At 41.9% G+C, this 23,978-nt stretch overlaps 1 protein-coding gene across 1 annotated transcript in view; it reads right to left on the bottom strand.

The window, feature by feature from the left end:
* Nucleotides 1-499: 499 nt before the first annotated feature.
* pdhx (pyruvate dehydrogenase complex component X) overlaps nt 500-23,978 on the bottom strand; it is an 89,865-nt gene continuing 66,386 nt past the window's right edge. Inside the window, exons 8-11 of the mRNA XM_014148323.2 lie at nt 20,450-20,508; nt 12,893-13,051; nt 8,033-8,097; nt 500-1,530 (exon numbers count right to left, since the gene is read on the bottom strand). Coding sequence (XP_014003798.1) covers nt 1,275-1,530; nt 8,033-8,097; nt 12,893-13,051; nt 20,450-20,508 — 539 coding nt within the window. The 3' untranslated portion in view covers nt 500-1,274. The remainder of the gene's footprint in view (nt 1,531-8,032; nt 8,098-12,892; nt 13,052-20,449; nt 20,509-23,978) is intronic.

The following is a 23,978-nucleotide window of genomic DNA, read 5'->3' as shown; positions in this document are numbered from 1 at the left end:
TGTGTGTCAACGGAGCAGGTCCCAGGGCCATCCCCCAGGCCATGTGATCTGTCACAAGGGGGGATAAGATGAATCCGGGAACGCCTCAGATCTCCAATCAGAATTATATTGAGCACCTCTGACTTAACAAAGGTGAGCCGTTAGGGCCACAGAGGGCTCTGTTGGGGTAAAGGGAGTGGGATATTGATGTCATTGGACACACTGGAAATGTTCTAAAGTGTCTGTGTGTTTATGGAGGATACAGTACCCCACCAGTGCTGATACACACATGTAAACAGCTGTTCTAAACATACTTAGAGCGCAAAACCATCTGCCGCCGGAGGCTTAACACCCATCTCTAGCCAGCAAATTATCCTAATTGGTTTCTATGCAATAGCCATGATGCAAATCTCTGGCTTCAGATTCCAATTAAGCACACATCTGTATTTACACTGGCGAGGATTATACAAGACAGGATGGAGGAGACATTGGTAAATAAAACACAGAACAGTAGGAAGCCTTTTGTGAGTTGAACAGAAAATATGCAATTTATTGGTTTGCTTTGTCAATATATATCTGTTTTGGGGGTGGTTATGATAGACAAAATGTGTATTTAAATAAGTTAAAACCTTTCATATACACAATCGTGAGACATATCAGTGGACTTGTTTGCTTTCCTCAACCTATCAGGAGACCCAAAAATCACAACAGTCAGAATGTTCAGAGGAATTTCAAAGTGCCACTCACTCTGTCAGGGGCAGAATGAGTTACAAAGAAGAAATGCAGTGCTTTTGATGGCCCATAATAAACATGAAAGAAATGTACAAAAACATGTTTGCATTATCCAGGTGAATGGATGAGAACTAATTGTGACATGGGTCGTTGCATTGGGACTTGATATATGGGACTGGAATAGCCACTTTAGATACCAACATGGTGTGTTAGAATAGCTCCCATGCAGCTCCCACCTCCTACAGCTTAACTGGGATGTACCCTGTTATGGTAACATTTGTCCGGGGCTCCACTACAGAACATAGACCTCTCCAGCAATAGTACACTTACACACCTCCATCCCAAAGCCTTATGAGTGATGATCAGGACATAGCATAGGTCATAAACAGTCAAAACGACTATATACTATGTACAAGTCAATAGCACACCTAACATTGAAATGTGCATTGACAATGGTCATTTAGTTAAAATTAACTGTCTGACCGCTTCTCTTACAAGCATGAAATAGGCTTCATGATGGAAGTGTTTCCCTCGCTCTCCTTCACTCCCTCTTCATCCCCCTCTCAGTTCAGTGTCATGCGCTGTGGTCGCTCCAGGTTGGCACGGAACTTGTCCAGGAAACGTGATGCCAGCTCGTCATCCACAAGGCGCCCATCGCTGGACAGGGTGACGGTCATCAGCTGCTGGGTGCTCAGGGCACCGGTCTCCTCGGTCAGATGCAGCACAGCCCTTGATGTTCCCACAGCCAGGATACACGCCTGGGGAGGGTTGATCACTGCACTGAACTCACTGATGCCAAACATTCCCAGGTTAGAAATACTGTCAGAGAGAGCGAGAGAGAGAGATTTAATATTTTATGCCAATAAAGCTCATTTGATTTGTGAGAGGAATTGGGAGGAATAAATAGGGGGAGGAGAGATAGGAGAATGAGGGGGAGGTATGAGGGAGTGCGAGAGAGAAAAAAGGGTGGTGAGAGAAGGGAGGGAAATGAGAGAGATAGGAGACATTGGATATCCCATTATAAGTACGGCTCAGCCAGGGAAAACATGCAGACAATTAACCAAGGGGAGATTACAGTCAGATAACGGGGCCTTATTACTACCGATTCCCTGTTACTAATAAATTCAATACAACATATACTCACAGCGTAAAGAAGGGTGAGAGGTGAATAAAACTGAATACAACAGAGCAGTGGAATATATAGGTGAATAAAACTGAATACAAGAGGGCACCAGATGGAACATCTCAACAGACAAAGACAATGTGCCACTTCTAACAACAGAGGTGAACACAGAGAGAGACCATCCTAGCTCTGTGTCTGGTGAGCAATAACATCCATAGGCAATTTGTTGTGTGGCTTAATGACATACAGGCCTTGGGGATGGACGGACGAATGGATAAAGTGAGGGATGGAACGAGGGAGGTAGTATGCATATAAACTCAGCAAAAAAAGAAACGCCCTCTCACTGTCAACTGTGTTTATTTTCAGCAAACTTAACATGTGTAAATATTTGTATAAACACAAGATTCAACAACTGAGACAAACTGAATAAGTTCCACAGACAGGGGGGGGGTAACAGAAGTAACAGTATCTGGTGTGGCCACCAGCTGCATTAAGTACTACAGTGCAGCTCCTCCTCATGGACTGCATCAGATTTGCCAGTTCTTGCTGTGAGGTGTTACCCCACTCTTCCACGAAGGCACCTGCAAGTTCCTGGACATTTCTGGGGGGAATGGCCCTAGCCCTCACCCACCGACCCAACAGGTCCCAGACATGCTCAATGGGATTGAGATCCGGGCTCTTTGCTGGCCATGGCAGAAAACTGCCATTCCTGTCTTGCGGGAAATCACACACAGAATGAGCAGTATGGCTGGTGGCATTGTCATGCTGGAGGGTCATGTCAGGATGAGCCTGCAGAATGTGTACCACATGAGGGAGGAGGATGTCTTCCCTGTAACGCACAGCGTTGAGATTGCCTGCATGACAACAAGCTCAGTCTGATGCTGTGACACACCGCCCCAGAACATGACGGACCCTCCACCTCCAAAATCGATCCCGCTCCAGAGTACAGGCCTTGGTGTAACGCTCATTCCTTCGACGATAAACGCGACTCCGACCTTCACCCCTGGTGAAACAAAACCGCGACTCGTCAGTGAAGAGCACTTTTTGCCAGTCCAGTCTGGTCCAGCGATGGTGGCTTTGTGCTCATAGGCAATGTTGTTGCCGGTGATGTCTGGTGAGGACCTGCCTTACAACAGGCCTACAAGCCCTCAGTCCAGCATCTCTCAGCTTATTGCGGACAGTCTGAGCACTGATGGAGGGATTGTGCGTTCCTGGTGTAACTCGGGCAGTTATTGCCCTGGCCACATCTGCAGTCCTCATGCCTCCTTGCAGCATGCCTAAGGCACGTTCACGCAGATGAGCAGGGACCCTGGGCATCTTTCTTTTTGTTTTTCAGAGTAAGTAGAAAGGCCTCTTTAGTGCCCTACGTTTTCATAACTGTGACCTTAATTGCCTACCGTCTGTAAGCTGTTGGTGTCTTAACGACCGTTTCACAGGTGCATGTTAATTAATTGTTTATGGTTCATTAAACAAGCATGGGAAACGGTGTTTAACCCCTTCACAATGAAGATCTGTGAAGTAATTTGGATTTTTACGAATTATCTTTGAAAGACAGGGTCCTGAAAAAGGGACCTTTCTTTATTTGCTGAGTTTATCTTCAAGGAGAGATAGAAAGAGCTCACATCCTCTATAGGAATTAATTATCCTCCTCACCGAGACAAAGACCCATTAATTTGAATGCATTAAAACAGCCCGCCCTCCCTCCACTGGAATGGATGGCCACGTAATTGATGGCTCTTGCCGTCTGGCCACATATTCTCTTCATGCCTGCATGTGATAATGTAGAATATGCATAATATATGGACTAGCTATTATATGAGGCTGGGTTATAACTAATAGCAGGACATTTAGGACTGCTTCCCTATCAGCAGACCACTGACCTATACAGGCATTATTACCTCATGCCATGTACAAATCTTCCCCCATGAAATAGTTCCCAATCGTTCTAATTGTTTTCTGATTGTGACGTCATGCTGTAAAATTTGTCCATGCGTGAAAATATTCCCAGTTCAATAATTGCACGTGCGTCTCTTTATGTGGATGACTGAGCTCGTGCGGATGTCTCTCCCTCGACCTCGAAAAACTGTTCCGTGGGCATGCGCATTTACTTCACACATCTGCCAATCAATGGTGGCCAGGAGTATTGACCAATAACAAGACGCTTGTTGAGGCTTGAGGTCAGCATATAAATACCCAGACTGCACGTCAAAGTGCAGAGGGTTGATGTGAGGAGAGATTTTTTGCGTTTGCCAATTTTGATTGACAATCCATATTTGTTAATTTAACTAGCTATACAAACAAGTTAAAACTGCTCACCTCTGAGAACAAGGTCACTCGACCAGTTTAGCGCTAATTACGCTAGTTAGCTAGCTAAGTCAAGGGCGAGGGGGTGTGAGAAACATCTGCAGGAGCTCAGCCATCCACACAGACGATTGTGCAATTAATGACTGGGAACATTTTCACACTGTGAACAGTTTTACAACATGATGTCACAATCAGAACGATTGGGAACTAATTCATGCTGGGAATATTTTTTACATGACACTTGGCACAAACAGGGCAGATAGTAATAATAGTGAAGTCGACGGTAATACAGACACAGCTATTGAGCACCTTTCTACCACACATGGTCTCCCACGCTGTAGACCTGTACGTCTGTATACTTACATGTTGAAGAACATGTGAAGTGCTGAGTAAGAACCTGAGTCAAAGACCAGTTCACCCAAAAATCAATAGTTACATAGAGATCTTATTTTTGACGATATATCGTACAGTTTTGACATTATCGCAATATTATTTTTGTGCTAGTTGGCTGTACCTGCACCAAAACTTCCTTCATAGCTTGTTCTCCATCTTTTGAAATATGGAGCCAACACTTATATTTCCATGACTGCTCAGAACTTTTTTTGTCATGGCTCTCTCTTGTTCCTCTGCAGCAGATGTAGTGCCTTCAGAAAGAATTCACACCCCCTGACTTTTTCCACATTTTGTTATGTAACCGCCTGACTTAAAAATGTATTAAATTCAGATGTGTCACTGGCCTAGACACTATACCCTATAATGTCAAAGTGAAATTATGTTTTTAAAATTAATAAAATATGAAAAGATAATGTCTTCAGTCAATAAATATTCAACCCCTTTGTTATGGCAAGCGTAAATAAGTTCAGGAGAAAAAAAAGTGCTTATAAAGTGCATTCGGAAAGTGTTCAGACCCCTTGACCTGTTCTACATTTTGTTACAGCGTTACTCTAAAATGGATGAAATATACACACAAATATTAATATATATATATATTTTTTTATCAATCTACACCCCATAATGACAAAGTGAGAAGAATACCCTGAAATATTACATTTACATAAGTATTCAAACCCTTTACTCAGTACAAAGGTGTTGAAGCACCTTTGGCAGCGATTAGAGTCTCGAGTCTTCTTGGGTATAACGCTACAAGCTTGGCACACCAGTATTTGGGGAGTTTCTCCCATTCTTCTCTGCAGATCCTCTCAAGCTCTGTCAGGTTGGATGGAGCGTCGCTGCACAGCTACTTTCAGGTAACTCCATAGATGTTCAATCGAGTTCAAGTCCGGGCTCTGGCTGGGCCACTCAAGGACATTCAGAGACCTGTCCCGAAGCCACTCCTGTGTTACCTTGGCTGTTTGCTTAGGGTCGTCCTGTTGGAAGGTGAAGCTTCGTCCCAGTCTGAGGGCCTGGGCAGGTTTCCATCAAGTATCTCTCTGTACTTTTCTCCGCTCATCTTTCCCTATATCCTGACTAGTGTGTTAAGAAAGTATTTACTAAAATAAACTAAAGTAAAAAATAAATAAAACATGTGAACCCAGGTCTGGAGGGTTGTATTAATGGCCTATGGCAGCTGAGGCCTCTCCCAGTCCCTGCCGCTGAAAAACATCCCCACAGCATGATGCTGCCACCACCATGCTTCACCGTAGGGATAGTGCCAGGTTTCCTCCAGATATGACGCAAGGCATTCAGGCCAAAGAGTTCAATTGTGGTTTCATCAGGCCAGAGAATATTTTTTATCATGGTCTGAGTCCTTTAGGTGACTTTTGGCAACTCTAAGCGGGCCGTCATGTGCCTTTTACTGAAGAGTGGCTTCCGTCTGGCCCCTCTACCATAAAGGCCTGATTGGTGGAGTGCTGCAGAGATGGTTATCCTTCTGGAAGGTTCTCCCATCTCCACAGAGGAACTCTGGAGCTCTGTCAGAGTGACCACTGGGTTCTTGGTCATCTCCCTGACGAAGGCCCTTCTCCCCCGATTGCTCAGTTTGGCCAGGCTGCCAGCTCTAGGAAGAGTCTTGGTGGTTCCAAACTTATTCCATTTCAGAATGATGGAGGCCACTGTGTTCCTGGGGACCTTCAATGCTGCAGAATGTTTTTGGTACTCTTCCCCAGATCTGTGCCTCGACACAATCTTGTCTCTGAGCTCTTTTTGCTTCGACATGCACTGTCAACTGTGGAACCTTATATACACAGGTCTGTGCCTATCCAAATCATGTCCGATCAATTTAATTTACCACAGGTGGACTCCAATCAAGTTGTAGAAACATCTCAAGGATGATCAATGGAAAAAGGATGCACCTGAGCTCAATTTCGAGTCTCATAGGAAAGTGACTGAATACTTATGTAAATAAGGTATTTCCTTTTTCACCCAAAAACTGTTTTCTCTTTGTCATTGTGGGGTATTGTGTGTAGATTGATAATGATTTTTTTTTTAATAAGGCTGTAACGAATCAAAATGTAGCAAGTCAAGGGGTCTGAATACGGTCAGAATGCACTAAGTTGCATGGACTCACTCTGTGTGCAATAAGTGTTTCCTTTTTTTTTGTGTGACTACCTCATCTCTGGACCTCAGACATACAATAATCTGTAAATTCCCTCAGTTGAGCAGTGCATTTCAAATACAGATTCAACCACAAAGACCAGGGTTTTCCAATGCCTTGCAAAGAATTGCACCAATTGGAAGATAGGCAAACAAAATAAAGCAGACATTGTATATCCGTTTGAGCATGGTGACATTATTAATTACACTTTGGATGGTTATCAATACAAACAGTCACTACAAAGATACAGGTGTCCTTCCCAACTCAGTTGCCAGAGAGGAAGGAAACCGCTCAGGTATTTCACCATGAGGCCAATGATGACTTTAAAACAGAGTTTAATAGCTGGGATAGGATAAAATTGAGGATGGATCAACATTTTAGTTACTCCGCAATACTAACCTAAATATAAATATTCCAAAACATGCATCCTGTTTGCAAAAAAAAGCAAAAAAATTTGGCTAACAAATTAACTTTGTCTTGAATACAAAGTGTTATGTTTGGGTGAAATCCAACACCACTCTTCATATTTTCATTGTGGTGACTGCATCATTCTATGGCTGTCATCGGAAAGGAATAGGGAGTTTTTTTGTTGATAAAAATAAGTGGAACAGAGCTAAGCACAGGCAAAATCCTAAAGGAGTCTTTCCAACAGACACTGGGAGACAAATTCACTTTTCAGCAGGACAATAACCTAAAACACAAGGCCAAATATACACTGGTTGCTTACCAAGACAACATTGAATGTTCCTGAGTGGCCTAGTTACAGTTTTGACAAATCTATTTGAAAATCTATGGCAAGACTTGAAAATGTATGTCTAGCAATGAACAACCAACAACTTGACACAGGTTGAATGATTCTTCAAAGAATAATGTGAAACTTTTGTACAATTCAGGTGTGAGCTCTTAGAGACTTACCCAGAAAGACTCACAGCTGTAATTGCTGCCAAAGGTGATTCTACTAACATATTGACTCAGGGGTGTGAATACTTATGTAAATTAGATATCTGTATTTCACTTTCAATACATTTGCAAACATGTCTAAAAACATGTTGTTTTCATTATGGGGTATTGTGTGTAAAATGGTTGAAGAAAAAAAATGTATTTAATCCATTTTGAATTAAGGCTGCAACAACAAAATGTGGACTAAGCAAGGGGTATGAATACTTTATGAAGGCAATGTATTGTGAGCAACATGTTTGGAATGTCAAGTCACTATAAAAATCACAGTATCCAATCGCAATACATATAGAATCGTGACAATCGCAATACATTTCATATCAGCACCTAAATATCACGATAATATTGTATCGTGATGTCCCTGGCAATTCCCAGCCCTGATAGCAAGGGCGTGTTGTGTTTACCTGAAGGAGCCTCCCTGGTACTCATGAGGAAGAAGCTTCCCATTTCGAGCCTTCTGGGCCAGTGCCTGGAGAGAAGAGATAAGCATTTAGTCAGTCATCTAATGTAGTCAGATGATCCTCTGGACTTACTCTGAAATGAGATTGTCAGGGATAAACTGGTTTACATTCTGCCCTAATTCAAATCAATGATCTACTGTCTAGAGGTGATGCTGGTTCAATCATATCTATCAAATCAGGTTTCTAGCAGTTCCAGTGATACAGTATGGACTTCATGGTTCAACGATAATGTTGAAATGCTCCCTCCAACATGGCATGGTTAACATTCCAAAGGCAACCCTCACTCAGAGTTCATACTGTCAACACCCCAAATGCTTTACAAAAAAGGGCTTCACAACAGAGCTTCTGTTAGCATCACTTAAATAAACCTAGGCATCAACACACACAGAGCTAGAGCAGAGTGAAGTTCAACACCACTCTGTTGAACCCCATCGAAGGCAACACATTGCTTTTTCATTAACACAATGAGAGCTAAATTGGCTGAGCGGGAGGAAACACGCCAGGCTATTGCTTTTAATGAAAAATCCCACTAATTTAGAGTTAAAGGCTCTGCAAGGTCAATCTGTCATTTGCAGTGGCCATACAGCATTTACTGCGATACGGCCTCTGTAGAAGTCAAGTCATTCATACTACTTACGCTTTGCGGAGCTCTGCATTGTTAAAGAAAATTAGGAGGCGCATGGCATCGCCATATGGAGCTCGATTTGGCCTCCGCAGGCTCCGCAATTGCGTCACACCCTCCATACGGAGCCCCGGGACAGCGTTGCACGATCGAGCATCAATCAGCTATTAGTCTTTAGAAGGATCCTAAGCAAGCCATCTGGGGTGAAATGTGACTGCACTAGAGTAATGACAACAATATTCTGCTAAATTAACATTGTGGGTAAACAATCGACTCATCTTGATTTACAGCTCTGAATGCATGTCCTGTAGCCTATCATCTAAGTGTAACCCTGTTGACACCATTGTTGATTACAAGTCCAGGGTAAACTTCAAACACAGTAGTACTTTTGTATACTATACATTTTCCCTTTACTGGTTACAGTGGAGTGAGAGTCCAAGTTGCTGCTTCACCAAATTTATTAAGTGTGTCATCCTCCCTATTGACCCGAATCGACTAGACTGAGTAAGGGAGTTAACATGACTCAGTGAGCAGAGAAAACAGGAGAGCAGTTCTCTAATGTAATGGTGCTTTACAAACAATAACATGAAAACACACATTCCCTTCACTCAAAAGTCAAAATAATCAATATGACGTATCATAATCCTACATACAACACTCATGTACGTCATGCTCATTCAAATGGAAATATGCTTTATAGATATTGCAGCGACGCTGCTTTTATCTAAAACACTATGTCAAAAGACCCAGAGACGCAATAGAACACATGGGGAGCCATTTGCGATAAAAGCACTGAAAGGAGAAGCAATCATGTTTTCAGTGGATTCAGGCATGGTAGCCAGTGAGCGCTCTGTGTATTTTCCAGACCACATGTTGTATTCAATTAGCTGCTGATAAGGGGTTTACATTCTGTCCTAACTCAAACCAGACTTCTGACTCATATTTAATGTGTAGTAAATGTGCATGAGAAAGAGAACAGTCTGAGTGTATATACATGGTTGTGTGTGTGTGTCTTGTTAGCGATTGTGCGCACTCTGGGGAGAGTCAATATTAGAGAACAGTAATGAGTTGTGGCGGGCCACAAAATCGGGAGCACATGTCCACCGCATCATTTGAGGGGATTTAAATTGTCACTGCTGGTGACACAGCCTAATCACTAGCCTCTTGAGACAGAAGTCTATTTCTTAAGCTGGCACACCGGTGTGTTGTGTGCGTGAGAGCGAGCGAGCAAGAATGAATGTGCATGTACAAGTGTGTTTGAGCTCTCCCTCCCTCATGCTCTCCCCAGCTGCAGGCAGTCACCTGAGGGTAAGGACTGACTAGTGGTTCTGTAGACTCCATTAGTGGCCTGTGGCAGCCGAGGCCTCTGTACCCACCCCCACTATAAACCTCTTAATATACCTTCTACTGATCTAGCATGGTGATCTTTTCTCATCATATCTGTATGTATATTTATGTATAATTATGTCACGTTCAGTTGATAGCTGGATGCTGAAATGGAGATGGAGGGAAATTGAGTCTTAAATGACCAATAACTCAGACAAATCAAAAATCACATTTTATTTGTCACATGCACCAAATTCACCTTACAGTGAGTCTTACCAACAATGCAGTGAAGAAAAATAAGTGTTAAGGAAGTATTTACTAACATAAAAAATAAATAAAACAGGTGAACCCAGGTCTGGAGGGTTGTACCACAACATTATCTGCATTATTCTTTGCAGTTCTTAAATCTTGCACAAATTATATTGGTGTTGATAGTGGATTGATAGAAGAAACCAAGTCTTAATGAATTGATACAGTACATGACTATCATGCAAACTGTGTCAAACAAGTACATTTTCTTCACATTGTGCTATTGTGTGTGTTTTTTCGCGTTTTGTCATTTATTTTGTACATAATGTTTCTGACCGAAAAGAGCTTCTGGATATCAGAACCGCGATTACTCACCCTGTACTGGACAAAGATTTTTTCTTTGACGAGTCGGACGCAAAGGTTTTACTTCAGACACTGGACAAGGCCCTACCCCTGTAATTCACATGAAGAAGAGAGGGAGACTTAGGGGACGTAGGTTGAAGGTGCCTTGTCAGAATCTGACAGTGAGTGGGTAACCTGCCTCTACCATCCGTCCTATTAGTCAACGTGCAATCATTGGATAAAAAACTGGATGAGCTCCAATCAAGACTATCCTACCAACGGGACATTAAAAACTGGAATATCTTATGTTTCACAGAGTCATGGCTGAACGACGACATGGATAACATACAGCTGGCGGGGTTTACGCTGCATCGGCAAGATAGACCAGCTGCCTCCAGTAAGACAAGGGGTGGCGGTCTGTGTGTATTTGTCAACAACAGCTGGTGTATGAAATCTAATATTAACGAAGTCAATTTATTTTGCTCGTCTGAGGTAGAATATCTCATGATAAGTTCTTACCGGAGGCAGCTGGTCTATCTTGCCGATGCAGCGTAAACCCCGCCAGCTGTGTCTTCTTCCTTGCTGACCGGCCTTTCAAGTTATGTCGATATGGGACTCGTTTTACTGTAGATATAGATACTTTTGCACCATTTTCCTCCAGGATCTTCACAAGGTCCTTTGCTGTTGTTCTGGGATTGATTTGCACTTTTCGCATCAAAGTACGTTCATCTCAAGGAGACAGAACGCATCTCCTTCCTGAGCGGTATGATGTCTGCGTGGTCCCATGATGGTTATACTTGCGTACTATTGTTTGTACAGGCGTTTGGAAATTGCTTCCAAGGATGAACCAGACTTGGAGGTCCACAATTTTTTTTTCTGAGGTCTTCGCTGATTTCCTTTGATTTTCCCATGATGTCAAGCAGAGGCACTGAGTTTGAAGGCAGGCCTTGAAATACATCCACAGGTACACCTCTAATTCACTCAAATGATGTCAATTAGCCTTTCAGAAGCTTCTAAAGCCATGACATTTTCTAGAATTTTCCAAGCTGTGTTAAAGGTACAGTCAATTTAGTGTATGTAAACTTCTGACCCACTGGAATTGTGATACAGTGAATTATAAGTGAAATTATCTGTCTGTAAACAATTGTTGGAAAAATTACTTGTGTCATGCACTAAGCAGATGTCCTAACTGACTTGCCAAAACTATAGTTTGTTAACAAGAAAATTGTGGAGTGTTGAAAAAGGAGTTTTAATGACTCCAACTGTAAAACGGCAGCCATCTATTCCGGTGCCATTCTTCATGTGAAGAAAATGTACTTGTGTTTGACACAGTTTGCATGATGGTCATGTACTGTATCATCAATTCACAATTCATTAAGACTTGGTTTCTTTTATCAATCCACTATCTTCACCAAAATAATTTGTGCAAGTTTTAAGATCAATGCAGATAATGCTGTGGTAGAAGCCTGAAGAAGCCTGAAGTACAACCCTCCAGACCTGTGTTAAAAACTATTTAGGGTATTTCAATTTTCAAAGATATTTGGAAGTAAGTATTTCAATTGTTTGTTTTTTGTTGAAAAGTAGTCGAATATTGTAATATTTGGATATACATTAGAAAAGTATTTGAAAATAGTCAAACACACTGACTCAAATACACTCCAATGCATTTAACCCAGGGATTTGAAAATACGTTCAAATAGTAGGCTATTTATAGGACCTTATTTGAAAATACTTCCAATAAAAGTAGTTGATTCGGGCCACATTACTTAATAAATTCTGAAAGACACAGAACAGAATTACTGGCATTTAAATAACAAATACACATGTATTTGAACCCAGATCTGCAATACTCCCTGGTCCCTGTCCAAGAAGGTAAATGCCACCAACCCTGGTAATGTGTTTACCTAGAGAGTGATTCCGAATGAGCCTCCACACTACAAGTCATTACCCAGCCTGACCTTTCTAAAGAAAGCTCCTGAGGAATGCAGTCTCAGTCAGTTTCAGAGCAAAGGGCTGCTGGTGATAGTACAGTCCTACACTAATTTTAGTGGAACTTTAATTTGAGTGTTTTGTAACTACTATTAAATAATAGAGACAGCTGATTCTATTTCAGATAGTGTAACATTTAACGATTGTAATCCCCTCCGGCTGGGATAGTTAGCAGCTCACTGGCATGTATTTCTCCAACAGTACATAAGGCCACCATTCTGAACTGTGAGCTCAACTGTGCCAGGGTATCGGTAGAGCTAAGTGTTCAACCCTACCTTGGCATTAGCTGAGATCTCCTGCACCCCCTTGTCAGCAGCGTTCGTGATGATGGGGGTGATGAGGCCCTTTGGGGTCGCCACAGCGATGGAGATGCTAATGGAGTCCAGCGCCTGAGGCCCCTCCCCCGACCAGGTCACGTTGACCTCCGGCAGCTCCTGAAGGCAAAGGTCAGAGGTCAGGTCAGATTTTGTCAAAGGTCAGGTCAGATTTTGTCAGAGGAGATTAGACACTGAGGACGAGAAGAGGACCGAGGGGGAGAGAGAGTGGAATGGTGGAAGAGAAGGGGATAAAGGAAGACAGACTCAATGACTCTCAGAATCACCTACATTTACACATACCCAGAACTTGCCTTAGTGAGAAGGTGCTGCCAGCAATGGACAATATACAAACAAAATGCAGACAGTCCACATAAACATCATACAGAATATACAATATCAGAACAGTAAACATAAAACTCTGGAGTATAGGCTGATTACAGTGGGAATATACAGGTACCTGACAAAATAAAGGAAATGCCAACAATAGGGCGTTGGGCCACCACAGCTTCATTGCACCTTGGCATAGACGCTACAAGTGTCTGGTACTCTATTGGAGGAATGCGACACCATTCTTCCACAATAAATTCCATAATTTGGTGCTTTGTTGATGGTGGAGGAAAACACTGTCTCAGGCACCGCTCTAGATTCTCCCATAAGTGTTTATTTGTGAATTTGTGATTTGGTGACTGAGACAGCCATGGCATATGGTTTACATCTTTTTCATGCTCATCAACCCATTCAGTGGCCACTTGTGCCCTGTGGATGGGGACATTGTCATCACACGGGGGCAAAGCCATGGTAGCCAAAATGATGCCCTTCCCAGCATTTTTAGACATGACCCTAAGCACAATGGAATGTTAATTGCTTAATTAACACAAGAACCACACCTTTTTGGAAGCACCTATTTTCAATATAGAGTACATTGTAGTGCTCATTTTCTCAAATGTTTCCATTATTTTGGATGTTACCTGTACAATTTACAGCGGGATATATCAATATAAGCAGATATACACACACATAACCCCATAATGACAAAGCAAAGACAGGCTTAGGATAAGATATCTGGGGTGAGATTTCCTGTGTGTGTTTGTGTGTGCTCATGATGTTAAATTTACATTTTAGTCATTTAGCAGACGCTCTTATCCAGAGCGACTTACAGTAGTGCATACATTTCATACATTTTTTCCCCGTACTGGTCCCCGTGGGAATCGAACCCACAACCCTGTTGTTGCAAACACCATGCTCTACCAACTGAGCCACGCGAGACCCATGTTCATGCTTTTGCAGTCTATAGACATATTGATGTAACATTTCTATCCATTTTATTCTGACTATCTTTACAAACTTCCTCAGAAGGTGAATATATGTACTATTCCCAGGTACTCTGAAGGCCCTTTTCTGGCAGTGAAATCACAACCGCACTGTGAAAAAAACTCTTGCACTTGACTTTTTTCTGCTAGCACTGACTTTACTGAAGAAAATTAATAAGATCGTCTTCTAAATGACTAAAATGTAAAAGCCTCCATATACATAATTGACATCTGATTTCAACATTTGATAACAGCAAGGTTGTATGTCCCCTTGCCAATGAGGATATTTCCGCCTTACCCAAAGGGTTTCCCACTGCTTGTCTACATACAGTGCAGTCGGAAAGTATTCAGACCCCTTGAATTTTTCCACATTTTGATGCGTTACAACTTTATTAAAAAAAAAAGTATTTGATCCCCTGTTGATTTTGTACGTTTGCCCACTTATAAAGAAATGATCAGTCTATAATTTTAATGGTAGGTTTATTTGAACAGTGAGAGACAGAATAAGACCAAAAATTTCCAGAAAAAAGCATGTAAAAAATTTTATAAAATGATTTGGCATTTCTTTGGGGGACCGCACAGCCCTCCATGTGCTCGCCAGAGGTAGCCTGACTGCCATTAGGTACCGAGATGAGATCCTCAGACCCCTTGTGAGACCATATGCTGGTGCGGTTGGCCCTGGGTTCCTCTTAATGCAAGACAATGCTAGACCTCATGTGGCTGGAGTGTGTCAGCAGTTCCTGCAAGAGGAAGGCATTGATGCTATGGACTGGCCCGCCCGTTCCCCAGACCTGAATCCAATTGAGCACATCTGGGACATCATGTCTCGCTCCATCCACCAACGCCACGTTGCACCACAGACTGTCCAGGAGTTGGCGGATGCTTTAGTCCAGGTCTGGGAGGAGATCCCTCAGGAGACCATCCGCCACCTCATCAGGAGCATGCCCAGGCGTTGTAGAGAGGTCATACAGGCACGTGGAGGCCACACACACTACTGAGCCTCATTTTGACTTGTTTTAAGGACATTACATCAAAGTTGGATCAGCCTGTAGTGTGGTTTTCCACTTTAATTTTGAGTGTGACTCCAAATCCTGACCTCCATGGGTTGATAAATTGGATTTCCATTGATTATTTTTGTGTGATTTTGTTGTCAGCACATTCAACTATGTAAAGAAAAAAGTATTTCATAAGATTATTTCATTCATTCAGATCTAGGATGTGTTATTTTAGTGTTCCCTTAATTCTTTTGAGCAGTATATATATATATATATATATATATATATATATATATATATATATATATATATAGTAGATGGGGACCACAACGATGATCCACAACCAGGACAACCCACGTTCATTTTTATGATTGGTTTACAACATGCAGTTTAATCGCAAGATTGAACCCAACATGGGGGGACTGTCATGACGTTGGCCTGTGGGTAAGGTTTATGACCCCCCCCATAAATACCTTTCTCCCTTCCCCTCTCTTACTGACCCTACTGAAGGACTGCTGTCCTGTTAAATATAGAGAGTCTGGGAACATCAAACAAATGGGGAATAGGAACCATATTTTGGTAATAAAACCAGTTGGAAATATGCTTGATATAAAAATCCTCAATCTACACACATTACCCCATAATGACAAAGCCAAAAAAATGAAATACCTTTAAAGTCAGAAGTTTACATAAACTAAGGTTGGAGTAAAAAAAAGATTTTTCAACCACTGCCAGTAATTATTTTCTGTGTATTTCAGTATTTAAGTAATGTGGCCCGAATCAACTACTTCTATTGGAAGTATTTGAAAGTATTTTCAAATAAGGTCCTATAAATAGCCTACTATTTGAAAGTATTTTCAAATCCCTGGGTTAAATGCATTGGAGTGTATTTGAGTCAGTGTGTTTGACTATTTTCAAATACTTTTCTAGTATATATCCAAATATTACAATATTCGACTAATTTTCAACAAAAAACAAACAATTGAAATACTTACTTCCAAATACCCTAAATAGTTTTTAAACACAGGTCTGGAGGGTTGTACTTCAGGCTTCTACCACAGCATTATCTGCATTGATCTTAAAACTTGCACAAATTATTTTGGTGAAGATAGTGGATTGATAAAAGAAACCAAGTCTTAATGAATTGTGAATTGATGATACAGTACATGACCATCATGCAAACTGTGTCAAACACAAGTACATTTTCTTCACATGAAGAATGGCACCGGAATAGATGGCTGCCGTTTTACAGTTGGAGTCATTAAAACTCCTTTTTCACCACTCCACAAATTTCTTGTTAACAAACTATAGTTTTGGCAAGTCGGTTAGGACATCTACTTTGTGCACGACACAAGTAATTTTTCCAACAATTGTTTACAGACAGATTATTTCACTATCACAAGTCCAGTGGGTCAGAAGTTCACATACATTAAGTTGACTGTGCCTTTAAACAGCTTGGAAAATTCCAGAAAATGATGTCATGGCTTTAGAAGCTTCTGATAGGCTAACTGAAGGTACCACGTTCATCTGTACAAACAATAGTACGCCAGCATAAACGCCATGGGACCACGCAGCCGTCATACTGCTCAGGAAGGAGACGCGTTCTTCCTCCTAGAGATGAACGTACTTTGGTGCAAATCAATCCCAGAACAACAGCAAAGGACATTGTGAAGATGCTGGAGGAAACAGGTACAAGACTATCTATATCCAAGGTAAAACGAGTCCTATATCAACATAACTTGAAAGGCCGCTCAGCAAGGAAGAAGCCACTGCTCCAAAACCAGCATAAAAAAGCCAGACTATGGTTTGTGGTTTGCAACTGCACATGGGGACAAAGATCGTACTTTTAGGAGAAATGTCCTCTGGTCTGATGAAACAAAAATAGAACTGTTTGGCCATAATAACCATCATTATGTTTGGAGGAAAAAGGGGGAGGCTTGCGAGCTGAAGAACACCATCCCAACCGTGAAGCACGAGGGTGGCAGCATCATGTTGTGGGGGTGCTTTGCTGTAGGAGGGACTGGTGCACTTCACAAAATAGATGGCTTCATGAGGAGGGAAAATTATGTGGATGTATTGAAGCAACATCTCAAGACATCAGTCAGGAAGTTAAAGCTTGGTCGCAAATGGGTCTTCCAAATGGACAATGACCCCAAGCATACTTCCAAAGTTGTGGCAAAATGGCTTAAGGACAACAACGTCAAGGTATTGGAGTGGCCATTACAAAGCCCTGACCTCAATCCCATAGAACATTTGTGGGCAGAACTGAAAAAGCATGTGCGAGCAAGGAGGCCTACAAACCTGATTCAGTTACACCAGCTCTGTCAGGAGGAATGGGCCAGAATTCACCCAACTTGTTGTGGGAAGCTTGTGGAAGGCTACCAAAAATGTTTGACCCAAGTTAAACAATTTAAAGGCAATGCTACCAAATACTAATTGAGTGTATGTAAACTTCTGACCCACAGGGAATGTGATGAAAGAAATAAAAGCTGAAATAAATCACTCTACTATTATTCTGACATTTCACATTCTTAAAATAAAGTGGTGATCCTAACTGACCTAAGACAGGGAACTTTCACTAGGATTAAATGTCAGGAATTGTGAAAAACTGAGTTTAAATGCATTTGGCTAAGGTGTATGTAAACTTCTGACTTCAAATGTATGTACATGTGATCGTTTTTTATTTGTAATACATTTGCAGAAAATTCTAAAAACCTGTTTTTGCTTTGTCATTATGGGGTATCGCGTATAGATTGATGACTTAAGGCTGTAATGTAACAAAATGTGGAAAAAGTCAAGGGGTCTGAATATATTCTGAATGAACTGTACCTACACCAATTATTCTAGTAGCACTGCACATTGTATTAATGGTACTGACTTGTATATAACTGCATTCTCGTGTTTCTTTAATTTATTTGGTTTTGTATTTCACCTTTTCTGCTTATCTATATTATTACCTTTATTCTGCATTGTTGGGAAAGAGCTCGCAAGTTAACCCAATGAGTCCCACTGTCGCGACAGCGAGATTTAGGACTTCTAACCCCTTTTAAAACATGTGTGTTTGAGCAACAGACTTCTGGGTTGTACCATTGGATTCATATTTTTCTTCTACCAACCATTAGTCTGTGTGATTAACGGAGACTGAGCTAGAGCAGAGTGGCCCGCCCGGGGCAGACTTTTTTTAAACCAAAGTTTGTATCAGGTTTTTTATTGACATATGTCAATAAAACTCATGAATGCAACTGTGTCAATTTTGTCTCGTTGTCATGAATAGAAAAATTTGAACACACTCAACTGTGGGGCAAAATACACTGAAACATTAACAGCTCTTGGCATGACATTTTTATTTGTAAGTAATTTAACTGAGACTGCATTCTTATTTACAGCAATGACCTTGCGAATAGTTACATGGGAGAAGGAGGGGGTGGCCATGATGGTATAAGGGCCAGATTGGAAATGTAGACAGGACACCAGGTTTAAGACCCCTACTCTGACAATAAGTACCATGGGATCTTTAGTGACCACAGATAGTTAGGACACTTGATTAACATCCCATATGAAAGATGTTACCCTACACAGGGCAATGGCCCCAATCAATGCCCTGGGGCATTAGGATCTTCTTTGGGGACCAGAGGAAAGGGTGCCTCCTACTGGCCCTCCAGCTCCAACTTCCAGCAGCATCTGGTCTCCCATCCAGGGACTGACTAGGACCAACCCTGCTTAGTTTAGCTTCAGAGGCAAGTCAGGAGTAGGATGCACAGTGGTATGCTGCTTGCAAAGACCGACCAGGTGAATCCAGGTGAAACCTATGATCCCTTATTGATGTCACTTGTTAAATCCACTTCAAATCAGTGTAGATGAAGGGGAGGAGACAGTTTAAAGAAGGATGTTTAAGCTTTAAGACAATTGAGACATGGATTGTGTATGAGTGCCATTCAGAGGGTGAATGGAAAAGACAAAAGATTTAAGTGCCTTTGAACAAGGTATGGTAGTAGCTGCCAGGTGCACCGGTTTGTGTCAAGAACTGCAACACTGCTGGGTTTTCCATGCTCAACAGTTTCCCGTGTGTATCAAGAATGGTCCACCACCCAAAGGACATCCAGCCAACTTGACAACTGTGGGAAACATTAGTGTCAACATGGGCCAGCATCCCTGTGGAGCACTTTCGACACCTTGTAGAGTCCATGCCCCAACAAATTGAGTCTGGAACGTTTTCTTAATGTTTTGTACACTCTGTGTATAAGGGCTGGACATGCAGATAAATGATAGGTTAAGCATTTCACTGTACTGTTCTACACCTGCCATATCCTTTGCATGTGACAATAAAACTTGAAACTATACCCTGTCCTATCACCACGATTGATAAGATAACATATTAAGATGTTTCCACAGAAGTAAGGATGGGCCAGGGTGAAAGGTGAATGGGCCAGTGTTATAGTAGATTCACTGCTCTGACAAAAGGCACGGCCGCAGGTCCTAACAAAGCAGTGAGCCACATTCTCATCTTTTATTCACCTCTGTCCCTGTCTCCATGGAAACAGTCAGTCACACAAAGGAGCAATATTCATATTCCAAATGCACATTATGAAAATCAAGGCTTATCCTCTCCCCAAATTGTACTAGCTAAGGCACCCAGCTGAATCCTATGGATTTTGTTTGGCGATTACATGCCCAGTCTTCAGACAGAGTGCAGGAAATTGAAAATCTAGACATTTTCCCTACTACAGAAATGTTTTCCTTCTCTCTCTTTCCTTGCCATGAAGAATTTACTAAATTAATTTAGAAAACCTTTCTGATTAGGGAGATTAATACTCCCTAACCAGAAAGGAGTATTCATCTCAGAATTCGCATCAAATGGCCGAAAGACGTGCTAGAATTAACTGGGAATTGGTGTGTATTTATAAGTCTGCCCATCAGCCAGACGATTGCAAGCTCTGTGCCTGCCTTAGCCTGCCACCAGTCAGTTGATAAATATAAATGGGGTTGTTTGAACTAGGGACAGTTGGGGAGGAATGGCTTCAGGGGATCTGCAATGGTGAAGGTGACGTGGCTTTGTTGCTCAGGAAACTAAAACCGAATAAATTCCAGGCTGTGAGGCAACACACATTTTGCAAAGGGCTGTGCACTTTCTATGGGCACTGTAGATCTATCAAAAATATTCCTATGGAAATGAACATTGACAGAATGACTGAAACAGGCATGGTACTTACTCTAAGCGTAGCAGCAGCGGCCTTGATGATAAAATCATTGACGGACACTTTGATTTCCGCTGAAAAAAAAAAAAGACAACAGTTGTCAAACACTCCAGATCTATAATTCAAGAGCTGCTAGTGAGGTAAGTTAATTATCCAAATACCAACTGCTCCAAAGACCATGGCAGGTGACATCTGGTATACAAGCTATAGGATGATGTGAATTGTAAAGAAGAATCAGACTTACCATTAATGTGTGTTTAGGACAAATAGAGGCCTCCCAGCAAACCAAAATTGGTTCAGTTAACAGAACATTCGTTAGGTCGCGGCAAATGATCTCATAACACAAAATGCCCAGTCGTGATGATGATTATAGAGTGTGTGTACTTTATAAAACATTTTCCAGACGTCAAACGTTCCTAGAACAAAATTAAACAATTTTTTAAAAAGGTTCCAAGAATGTTTGATTAGGTTGTGGGAACAGTCCGGTGAGAACATTGTGGGACGCCTCAAAAACACAAAAACTGTCCAGTCGGGCGATAGATTCTACAATGTTTATTTTAGGGTGAAAAAAACATTCCCCTGATGTAACAAGAACATTCCTAGAACACATTGTCTGTTCTTTAAAGGTTTCCAGAATGAAATATGTTAAACCTAAAACAAATATGCAATGAACGTCATTAAAAACACCGTTTTTGGGAAATAATGGAACATTGTGGGAATGTTCTGTGTAACCTATGTGAATATCACAAGAATATTCTTGCAACATCCCAGACAACTCCTATAACTTAATTCAATGTTCTGGGAACCTTTAAAGAACTTAGACCAGGTGTTATGTCAACATTCTTGCAACATCAAAGGAATGTTTTGTACACCCTAATATATACATTATCTGAATGTCAGCACAACTGGACAGCTTTAGTGTTTTGGGAACCTCTCTCGTCATATCCCCACAATGTTACCACAACCTAAATAAATGTGTTTGGGGGACCTCCTGAGTGGCGCAGTGGTCTAAGGCACTGCATCACAGCGCTAGCTATGCCACAAGAGATTCTGGGTTCGAGTCCAGGCTCTGTCGCAGCCGGCCACGACCGGGAGACCCATGGGGCGGTGCACAATTGGCCCAGCGTCGTCCGGGTTAAGGGAGGGTTTGGCCGGCAGGGAAGTCCTTGTCCCATCGCGCACTAGCAACTCCTGTGGCGGGCCGGGCGCAGTCAACGCTAACACGGTCACCAGGTGTACAGTGTTTCCTCTGACACATTGGTGCGGCTGGCTTCCGGGTTAAGTGGGCATTGTGTCAAGAAGCAGTGCGGATTGGTTGTGATTCGGAGGACGCACGGATCTCGACCTTCACCTCGACCCGAGTCAGTACGGGAGTTACAGCGATGAGACAAGACTAACTACCAATTGGATACCATGAAATTGGGGAGATTTATTTTTTTGAAAAATAAACATGTCAGGAACTTTTAAAGAACATAAAAAATATGTTCTGGGAACGTTCTTGTAACATCAGATGAATGAGTCTTGCACCCTAAAATAAACATTGTATAATAATCCGCACAACTGGACAGCATGTGTTTTGCGAACATATCTATTGTGATGTCCCCACAATGTTTGCACTAGACTGTTCCTACAACTTATTTAAACATTCTGGGAACCTTTAAAAAGGTGTTCTGGGAACGTTCTAGCAACAACAGGCAAATGTTTTATACATTCCCTGACCTTATGTCCTGCCTCAACCATCTGTCTCATTCTCTTTCCTCCAGGTTTCCTCTGTCTCGCTTTCTTTCTCGCCTATATACCTCTCCGTCTCTCCTGTCCTCAATACAGTGCCCATGGTGGAGTGGGCAGGGCGTGGCGTTAGCACTGGGCTGTTTAAGAGCGCCCATTAGCGTCAGACGGTTATGAATGCTGTTAGCAGTATCACTAATGAGCTAACCGTGAAATTCGCTGTGCTCCTGAACAAAGAGAACAAGGGAAAACAACAGGACGGATAGAGGATAGAGAATACCTCAACACACACACACAACACTGAAGCTAATAGGACTGGAATGGCCACTCACTCCGCGTTTCCTCTGCAGCACAGACACATAAGACTGAAACAGTGCTGAAGAGCAAAATTATAGGAATCCTTCTTTCATCCTTGGAAATGGAAATGTATTACATGTATTGTCACGGTCATCTTAAAGAGCATATAAATAAAGTTGGGTTTAACTGTCAGGTTTAGGTTTAATAAGGCCGCTTTGCATTGCATTCATCTCTTAAAGAGAATAATGAGCTGAACCAGGAGTTTTTCCTGACCATGTAAACTGAGAAGGAACAACTTTGGGCCCTGGTGCCACCCCATCAAAACACCATGGAGTTTCTGGACTGGCTCGGGTCCAAGTATAAAAAAAAAAAAACACACCATTGGTGGTAGTTATGACACGTGCAAACAATGTTCTTTATCTTTCTCTCTTCTTGTAGAGTAGGCTACCTGTACCTCCCTTCACTGAGAAGCCATTAAGCAGAAGAAACATGGAACATATGTTGTGCACAATGCCTTGGCTAATTTGATTGGTGGAGAGAAATGGGATGAGAGAAGAGGTGAGGGAGTGAAAGGAGAACACGCAAGGAATCCCCTGCAGGACAGAATGGGTCAGGCACTGCCAGCCCTGCCTAATCACTTCATGTCACATCACTCCATATCCCTTCAGTTTCTCTCTCTCCCTCCCCCTTTCCTTCACCCTCCTCCTTTTCTTCTTCCTTTCTCCATCTCTCCCCCATCACTCCCTTTCTTAAGCGTTTAGCAGACACCTTTTCCCTGCTGCGATGATATAATCACAGGACACATCAATGTGACATGCTTTGAACCCGGAATACATAATTATCCTGGCTGACTGGAGATGTTCGAGTTCTGAGTGTCCTGCAAATAAAATAGTCTCTCCTTTGCCTGTGGAACACTTCAAATGAAGACACCCAACAATATCTGTATCTTACCCTAATTTAAAAAGGAAATCGCCACGAATACCCTCCCATGGGACTTTGCGTAAATGACATGACAATGCCATGCAGGGTACACAGTACATACAGTGCATTCGAAAAGTATTTAGACCCATTCACTTTTTCCACATTTTGTTACATTACAGCCATATTCTAAAATGGATTAAATCGTTTTTTCCTAATCAATCTACACACAACACCCCAGTTTTTAGACATTTGTCTCATGGTCTGACAAACACTGTTCTAGCTGTCACCTTTCACCGTAGATGCGGAAGTGCGACATCGGCGGCATCCAATGCAAAAAAATATGATTTTTAAGCAGATTTTTGTATTATGCTAATTACATTTCCGCAGGGGCATGGACATCGACTCTAGGGGGTTTTAAGGTAGTCAAAAGTGTAGTATTTGGTCCCATACTCCTTGCACGCAAAGACTACATCAAGCTTGTGACTACAAACTCGGATGCATTTGCTGTTTGTTTTGGGTTATGTTTTGAACAATAGTAACTGAATGGTGAATTATGACTGGAGTAATTTTCTTTCTAAGTGAGTAGATAAGAGGTTTC

The sequence above is a fragment of the Salmo salar genome, chromosome ssa16 (genome assembly GCF_905237065.1).
Source record: "Salmo salar chromosome ssa16, Ssal_v3.1, whole genome shotgun sequence".
NCBI lineage: Eukaryota > Metazoa > Chordata > Actinopteri > Salmoniformes > Salmonidae > Salmo > Salmo salar.
Note: the sequence above shows the minus strand (reverse complement) of the source record. Positions and strands in the feature narration are given on the sequence as shown.